An 8,671-nucleotide genomic window follows, 5' to 3' on the forward strand; every position below is an offset into this window, starting at 1 on the left:
GTTATATATATATATATATATATATATATATATATATATTTATTTATTTATTTATTTATTTATATTTATATATAACATTTCTGTCCCCCTCACTACTGAAATGATGGCTACGCCCCTGCACTGAGGTGTTACATAAACGGATGCCGTGATTCGCAATTAAGCTGTCATGGCACTCACTTCAAATAGCCAGTGTCTGTGAATGTTTTGCTCATTTACAGCGACGGTTCATTATTGATCGAGCGCGAGGACGGGAGAGGCTCCGAAGAGGTTTTGAAGAGCTTATGTAACGGTTCATATCCTAATATTATCGCAAGGCCTTTAATTACGCGCCAGCACTTCTCATCTTTTCACACCTCAGACTGTCCTCCCTCTAAACACACACACACACACACACACACACACACACACACACGTATAAAGGCCGAGCCCCGCGAGCTGAAAACAGGCATTTGCGACAACCTCCACCCGTGGGCACTTCGTCAGCTCGGGACCAGCCTCCTCCTACCTCACCATTTTACAGGTCTCCAGCCTCGCCAAACTCCAGTCAGAATGCCTCCCTACGAGAAATCCATGGAAATTACGCCTTTCAAGCAAAAGAAGTGCCTCGGTAGGTCATGACATCAACATTCAACTCTTGCATGTTACAAACTCCTCTACGTCACTTGTTTTCATGTCTGCGCTATTTTATGTAAAACAATGTTCCATTCTCAGAAAAATTCATATTTGTTCCTCTAATGCAGCAACAAGAAAAGATGAAGTCTGTACTATTCGGTCTAAGTTCCCCAACAAATTACCAGTAAGATACCTTTTTAATATAAAGTGTTTAAAGAAAGATTAAACGTTTTTTTTTTTATATTTAAGAAAATTTTGTTTTGTATTTTAGGTAATTGTGGAGCGATACCTTCGTGAGAAAAAGCTTCCCCTACTGGACAAAACCAAATTTCTTGTCCCACATGAGCTGACATTTGGGCAGTTCCTCAGTCTGCTCAGGTGTGTATACTCTCTCTCTCTCTCTCTCTCTCTCTCAATTATATTATGCAGTTTTACCTGCATGTGTCAGATTTTGCAGCTCAAAAGAAAACGAGTCATGGCTTGTTTTCTTGAGTCAGTGTGAATGTGTTTTGTATGAACAGTGAATCAGGCCAGTGCTGCTGTGCCGCATTGCTTCAATCACTGGATCGCTGTATGAGGCACCGCCTGAAGTTTTAGAATCTTTCAAGCAATTATTTTCAGTAATGCCAATTTCCCGTCTCGCTCTTTCTCTTTCAGAAGTAAGATAGCACTAGAGGCATCTCAAGCTCTGTACCTTCTGATCTCAGGAAAGAACATGTCCTGTTTGTCAGCCAGCATGGGAGAAGTTTACTCACAATTCAGAGACCCCGATGGCTTTCTCTACATAACCTATGCATCCCAGGACATGTTTGGATGAAAAGACCCTCAGAAATGAGCATGACACAGATCACCTCACATACCTCCAGACTGATGCCTCTCTGAGATCATGTATTGCTGCTAAATGAAGACTCTCACTGTACATCAAACCCAAAACCACACAGACCACCAGCTACACTTGGTCGAGAGGACTCTTCTGACCTCATTTTTGAATAGTTTAGATTTCTTTGAGGCTAATGTTGAAGCATAATCAGTAGATTTGAAAGAGGTTACAACTGAGCCGTCTAATATGAAGAACAGAAAAGTGATGTCACTTCTCAAGCTGCTCAGTCATGAGGCTCCAGCACAAAAAAGGACGTCCTGTCCCTCAAAGGACCTGGGATGTCCTGTCACAATGAGACAGGGTTTGTTCGATGCTGGTTTCCTTTCCTTGTTCTTTCTGTGACTGTGCATCTGTGTTTCTAAAACAAACACAGAGGAAACGGACAAACAAAAAACTATTTAAGTACCTACTGGAATGAAAATGAGTGCAAACAACACAGTCATTATGTACTCGGCTTCAAATGCGGTTGGAAAATCCTCAATAAATCAGTTTAGTTCTTTTAACTGAATGTCTGGTTTTATTTGATTCCATCTATTCTGTTAATGTGGTTTATTCTCTTCAACAGGGAACTAAGATTAACATGGTGACATACACCATGGGGTAGGGACATAATTTGCTTATTTTTCATTTGGTTATTTCTGGGCAGCTTAAAATAAACAATATGGCCAGTAAGTGATGATTTATGTACTCATAAACATGCACAGAGCAGTGAAGCAATTCTTTGCTAGAAATCTGAGTCATTGCTTTTTAGTCTCACACCTCTTCTAAAGATGCATCACCCTTTTACACATGGCTGTTATTAACCAGCATCTTTAATAAAAGGGTTTAGGTTACGGTGTCAGTAAGCAGGAGGAGCTAAATGGGTCAGGTCTAACAAATTATATGGATATAAACCATTTAAAAGGCTGTGAATTGCATGTTAGTGTCCCTCACAATGCAACTAGACCTTCATACTTCATCTGTATCTAGCAAGGCCGTTTTAATTTAAGATTAAGCACAAATATAGGGTGGGTTGATGGTGGTCATTTTAAACCCTTCACATCTGCATTCTTACTGTTACTTAGGACATTACTGGGAACTTTAGCACTTCCCTGCAAAGTGTGTTTACTGAGAAATGGCAATGAGAAAGTTCAAACGGAGGTAAACTGAGGTTTTGGTATGCTGATAGTATAAGGTAATAATTAAATGCACATAACAGTGCCAAAACAAAGTAGTATATATATTAAGTTGTTTAGTACTGTTCAAAAGTTTGTCAAATTTCATTTATTCATTTATTCCAGTGATGGCAAAGCTGAATTTTCAGCAGCCATTACTCCGGTGTCAAAAATACACTCCAGTGTATTTCTCAAAATAACAGAACACTCCAGTGTATTTTTTGTGGCAATGTACAGGTGCATCTCAATAAATTAGAATGTCGTGGAAAAGTTAATTTATTTCAGTAATTCAACTCAAATTGTGAAACTCGTGTATTAAATAAATTCAATGCACACAGACTGAAGTAGTTTAAGTCTTTGGTTCTTTTAATTGTGATGATTTTGGCTCACATTTAACAAAAACCCACCAATTCACTATCTCAACAAATTAGAATATGGTGACATGCCAATCAGCTAATCAACTCAAAACACCTGCAAAGGTTTCCTGAGCCTTCAAAATGGTCTCTCAGTTTGGTTCACTAGGCTACACAATCATGGGGAAGACTGCTGATCTGACAGTTGTCCAGAAGACAATCATTGACACCCTTCACAAGGAGGGTAAGCCACAAACATTCACTGCCAAAGAAGCTGGCTGTTCACAGAGTGCTGTATCCAAGCATGTTAACAGAAAGTTGAGTGGAAGGAAAAAGTGTGGAAGAAAAAGATGCACAACCAACCGAGAGAACCGCAGCCTTATGAGGATTGTCAAGCAAAATCGATTCAAGAATTTGAGTGAACTTCACAAGGAATGGACTGAGGCTGGGGTCAAGGCATCAAGAGCCACCACACACAGACGTGTCAAGGAATTTGGCTACAGTTGTTGTATTCCTCTTGTTAAGCCACTCCTGAACCACAGACGTCAGAGGCGTCTTCCCTGGGCTAAGGAGAAGAAGAACTTCTTTTGGAACCAGTGGTCCAAAGTCCTCTTTTCAGATGAGAGCAAGTTTTGTATTTCATTTGGAAACCAAGGTCCTAGAGTCTGGAGGAAGGGTGGAGAAACTCATAGCCCAAGTTGCTTGAAGTCCAATGTTAAGTTTCCACAGTCTGTGATGAGTTGGGGTGCAATGTCATCTGCTGGAGTTGGTCCATTGTGTTTTTTGAAAACCAAAGTCACCTGTTTACCAATAAATTTTGGAGCACTTCATGCTTCATTTGCTGACCAGCTTTTTGAAGATTCTGATTTCATTTCCCAGCAGGATTTGGCACCTGCCCACACTGCCAAAAGCACCAAAAATTGGTTAAATGACCATACTGAAATAAATGAACTTTTCCTCGACATTCTAATTTATTGAGATGCACCTGTAAGTATTTTTTACTATCACTTTTGCTCCATTTGATGCTTCCTTGCTCAATAAAAGAATTAATTTCCTCAAAAATTACCCCAAACTTTTACATCTTCATTAATGCAAACAAACAAATGTGGAACCAATAGGCAGTCTTTTTCCTTTCAGAAAAAAACGAGGGTTCACATTACACCAAACTAAGATAATAACTAAGCCAGCTGCATAAGAAGGAAAAAAATCAGTGATAAACTTCCAATAGCTGCCGAAGGAAACAAGGCTTAAAAAGTACCTCAACATGCCTCAACATAACTTGATAAGCAGAGAGAAATATGATGCTGTCATTGCATTACTACCATAGTTTTCACATACTAGTACACAGGTTTCTGTCAGCGCTCATGAAAACAGATGGCAGATAAATGTTCAAATTTTTCACAACTGTCAATGGTGGTTTGTTTCACTACACACTGCAATTTGGAAAATGTTTCTGAATGCAGAAAACAAGCACTGCTTACAAATAAACTCTTTTATTGGTCATTGCAATTGCTGCATTTAAATGAAGGTGAGCATTTCAGATCACAACATCCCAAAGGAAAGGAAAGATACACCCTCAAAATAACAGAATACATATATTGATATTGATATAGTTTAGATATTAAATCAAAAGAAAACAGTATTCAAAAAACCGATAGAATTGCTATAAAGGAAAAGAATAAGTTAAAGAAGAAAAACAGCAATCAACATTTTGGAGTTACATACCATATATTGAATATTTTCACTTTCATTTTTTTTTAATTCAACTCAATTTTTGCCTGCTGCTTTACAATCTCAATCAAATGCCCATTACACAGTACCATATAACTTTGCAATCAATTTCAATTCGTTCTGTGCTCTTAGTGGTTTCTCCATTTCCAAGTTCCATATTAAAAATTAAGAAGAAAGTAAAAAAAAAAAGTCTCTCACTGGCACATAAGTTCTTGGTTTGTCTTCTCAGTCCTATCATTCTTAGCCAAGCATTTTGGATTAAGACAGAAATCGAGTTCCTGAAGACTGGTTAGTCAAATGAATGGTCAGAACAAGCTAGAAGATGGCTTGGGCACTTTGGAATGTAGCTGAGAGCCACTGAGATCCAACCAACTCAAACCAACTCTTCAATTCTGCTCCTGGCGTTTGGAAGGTGGCACAAGGTGAGCAGGCAGTTTGGCCGGAAGCTCGTGCCCCTCAAGCTTTACCTTGATCAGGTGATTCGCAAGTGCAAACTCTTCATCATCCAGATAGCCATCTTTGTCAACATCTGCCAGAGTCCAAACCTTTCCAAGCACCGTGTTTGGCAGCTTGGACTTCATCATCTCCTTCTTAGCCGTGGCACCAGATATCTTCCCATTAATTGGTGAGAGCGTGTAGAATATTTCATCATAGGATGGCTTATCACGGCCCACGATCCATTCCAGCTCATCAATGCCTTCACCTGCACCTTCTCCATATCCGTGACCAAATGGCCCGTTCATGATTCCCTCAAACGCACCACCCTTCACTGACTGGCTGGGCATGGCGGCCTCCTCCTTACGGACCAGTGTCATGAGCTTAGCGATGTCGTTACCTAGCATGTCTTCCACTGACTCCAGCAATTTTGGTTTAATGGCGGGAAATTTGGTGAAGTCCTGAACAGCTAGCAACTCCTGCAAAAAAATATTGTGTTGTGTTTTTATTTTTAATCAAAAGATCTTTATAAAACTTTCATTTATTAGATAAAAATTCATAGCGTCATACCTGCATTTTCTTTAAATTAGGAAAGTCTCCTGGTGAAATGTTGTGCTCTTTCTGAATCTTTTCATATATCGCGCCCAAGTTGTTAACAAGCTCTTTTTTCTTTGAGTCTTTGCCAAATACACTTGGCATCTCTTTCTTCAGAGCACTGATAATGTAAGCATGTACCTAAAAGCAAAGTATTAAATGGACTCGGATTAAATACAAATAGCATTTGTGCAGTTTAGCGTGTCAGAACTACACTTCTCGCAAGTATTAAGTTATTTCATAAAGTGAAAATAAGAAGTGAAACCAAAATCTGGTACACACGTATTGGGGTTTAAAGTTCATAAAAAAACTTAATGGACCAACACATTGAACTTCAACCTTCATAATTAAGAGGGGGGAAAAAATTCAATAACCGTTTCCTATTTATATTTGAATTATATTTTAAAGTGCAAGTTATTTAATATAAGTTACTCCAGTCTTCAGTGTCACATGATCCTTCAGAAATCATTCTAGTATGCTCTTTTGGTGGTTTATAAATTATAAATATAATTATAAATGCCGTTTCTAACATTTTTGATCAATTGAATGCATCCTTGCTTAATTTTTAATTTTTTTTAATGTTACTAATCCTAAGATTTTGAATGCTAGAGTAAATGTGCAAAAATGTCATAGTTTCACCTTAGCGAGACGTGCTCTTTTGATCAGATCGTTGAGTTTCCGCAGAGCTGCGTTTTGGGGAAGACTTTGAATATCCCGGAAGAGGTCCTGCTCCTCTGCTTCAAACAGTTTCCTGTTATCTGCAATCAGAAGTGGCTGAGCCCAAAATGAGCCGATATACACTCGGACCACCTCAGGGGTGTTGATGATCTTCCCCAGTGACCACATGAGGGCACCATACACCCTCATCAGCTGCTGGGTGCTGATCTGGTCAGCTTTGTTCAGAACCACACGCATCTTGTCCTCATGGTTTTTCAGGGCCTTGATCACCTCTGAGAACTCATCAGAAATGTCCAGCTTGTGGGCGTCGAAGAGCAAGATGATTCTGTCCACTCGTTCTGCAAACCACTCAAGAACTGCTGCAAAGTCATAGCCTGCAATTGAGAGAAGTTAGAAAGACGTGCATTAGATTGGGCCCTAAATCAAAGCTCTGGAAAGAGGAAGTCAGCAGGGCTGCATGCAACATGCTTTATTTTAGAAAAGGAGGTCAGGGATAATGGATTTGATTAGAGACAGCGTCATCTGATCTCAGTGAATTCAGAAAACTATAAAGCCATGTATTCAGAGAGAAAGAGATCTGCTGCCTGTGAAATCCCCGGTGTAGAGGAATTGAAAGGCATCTATCATCATTGTGCATCTATTTATTTCCAGTAGAGAACTTGTGGCGGTACTGGCTAGGTAATAACCATAGAAAAAAAATTATTTTTAGGAAAAAATGGGTGATTCTTTAACCCATTGCATTAGGTTTTTGGACATTTATGAAAAACTACAAGCAGAAGGGAAAAATTAAAACAACAAAAACTTAGGGTTAAAGTGCAGTGTAAACTCCAAAGATTTGCATCAAAGGAACTATTAACCAAAATCAGCAATAAGACTGTCAGAACTATATAAAAAATATATATACACATGGTACGAATATGAGGTTAATATAAAATATTGTATTTTAACATTTTAAATGAAGAAAATGAAAATCAATTCAAATATTATATTTATTTTAAACTGTTATATTTAATTCTAACACTTAAAATTAATAAAAATGTACCAAAGAAAAATACAAATTCTATTTTAACCTACAATTATTGTAACAAACTGTTGTTTTTGAAAGCTGCATTTATGGGAAAACTACATGTAGAAAGAAAAAAACACGAGGTTACAGTAAAGTGTAACCTGTTACAAGGCTGTAAGAACTATAAAGAAAGAAAATATTGTATGGAAATGAGGCTTATAAAGAAATAAAAAAAAAAAGAATCCAGTACAAAATTTTTAATGAACACAATCAGGTACATTTTTAATTATTACATATTTTATTTTAGTTCTAACATTTTAAATTAATAAAAATGTACAAAAAAGACACTTTTTAAATTATCACGAAATAAATTGTTTTTGAATGTTGCATTGAAAATCTACACACTCCCTCTTTTTGAAAAGACATGATAGTTCTGACCCAGGAAACATTTATGAAATTCAAAAAGAAATTTTTTTTTTAAAAATGATCTCAATCAATCAATCAAAAAAAGAAAAAGAAAAAAGTAATAAATAAATAAACTGCAGTGGTCAGTGAGAGGTGCTTCTGGGAAAGCATTTTCTGAGCAACATCTCACATGACCCTGTACCACACAGGAACTTTTAGTTCCACATTTTAAACTGGACGCCAGCTCATGACCCTATTTCCAGCCATTTGCTGTAAACACACCTTCCCACATGTATAAACTCCAGTTGCAATAGTAGACGCAAGCGACCCAATGAGATCATAATAGCTACCCACAGCAACACATGGAGCACAAAGGCTGTTTGAGCTGCAGTCAGACAGAAATGCTCAAATGGGCTTTCATGCTTAATTCCACACAGACACAACTGCGGCACAGTCTGCTGTGTCTCTGCTGGGACTAGTGGTGAGGAAGCCTCGAGGTCTGTAGCATGACTGATGTGTGACTGGTATGTGGAGCACCTTGATCTCAGTATCTGGTTACAGGCTCAACGGGCCCCAGAAGGGACAAAAGGGTCACATGACTTCTTGAGACACATTTCTGTTTCTTAACAGCTGTCTCTTTGTGATGTTGCTATCTGTATCTACAGTTGTAGTCTGCAGTGAGTTGACATACAGGCCAACTCAGCATTTCCTTCTGATTCTTCCGGTTCACAGATGAATGAGAATGGAGTTCAACAACCCTCTACGCACACCTTGGCAATATAATCGCCATTGGCTAGTAAATTTTTTTGTTTACTCGCCAGAC

The 8,671-nt window shown here is 38.3% G+C and overlaps 2 protein-coding genes across 2 annotated transcripts in view; one reads left to right on the plus strand and one right to left on the minus strand.

Moving 5' to 3' along the window:
* The first annotated feature begins 140 nt into the window (after positions 1-140).
* Positions 141-1,966, plus strand: LOC107680594 (microtubule-associated proteins 1A/1B light chain 3C-like). Its single transcript, XM_016476531.1, has 4 exons — positions 141-607; positions 741-796; positions 884-990; positions 1,270-1,966. Exons 1-4 carry the CDS (start codon positions 550-552, stop codon positions 1,427-1,429), a joined length of 381 nt encoding a protein of 126 aa, XP_016332017.1. The 5' UTR covers positions 141-549; the 3' UTR covers positions 1,430-1,966.
* A 2,114-nt stretch (positions 1,967-4,080) lies between these two features.
* LOC107680654 (EH domain-containing protein 1-like) overlaps positions 4,081-8,671 on the minus strand; it is an 11,504-nt gene continuing 6,913 nt past the window's right edge. Inside the window, exons 3-5 of the mRNA XM_016476651.1 lie at positions 6,399-6,811; positions 5,736-5,900; positions 4,081-5,644 (exon numbers count right to left, since the gene is read on the minus strand). Of these exons, the coding sequence (XP_016332137.1) occupies positions 5,117-5,644; positions 5,736-5,900; positions 6,399-6,811 (1,106 nt within the window). The 3' untranslated portion in view covers positions 4,081-5,116. The remainder of the gene's footprint in view (positions 5,645-5,735; positions 5,901-6,398; positions 6,812-8,671) is intronic.

The sequence above is a fragment of the Sinocyclocheilus anshuiensis genome, unplaced genomic scaffold, assembly GCF_001515605.1.
Source record: "Sinocyclocheilus anshuiensis isolate Anshui unplaced genomic scaffold, SAMN03320099.WGS_v1.1 scaffold328, whole genome shotgun sequence".
Classification (NCBI taxonomy): domain Eukaryota; kingdom Metazoa; phylum Chordata; class Actinopteri; order Cypriniformes; family Cyprinidae; genus Sinocyclocheilus; species Sinocyclocheilus anshuiensis.

Bases quoted from the DNA above. Each gene is read 5' to 3' on its own strand.
- LOC107680594 (XM_016476531.1), top strand. From the start codon at position 550: ATGCCTCCCTACGAGAAATCCATGGAAATTACGCCTTTCAAGCAAAAG. The intron at 797-883 runs GTAAGATACCTT...TTTGTATTTTAG, and splicing joins AGTTCCCCAACAAATTACCA to GTAATTGTGGAGCGATACCT. The intron at 991-1,269 runs GTGTGTATACTC...TTTCTCTTTCAG, and splicing joins CAGTTCCTCAGTCTGCTCAG to AAGTAAGATAGCACTAGAGG.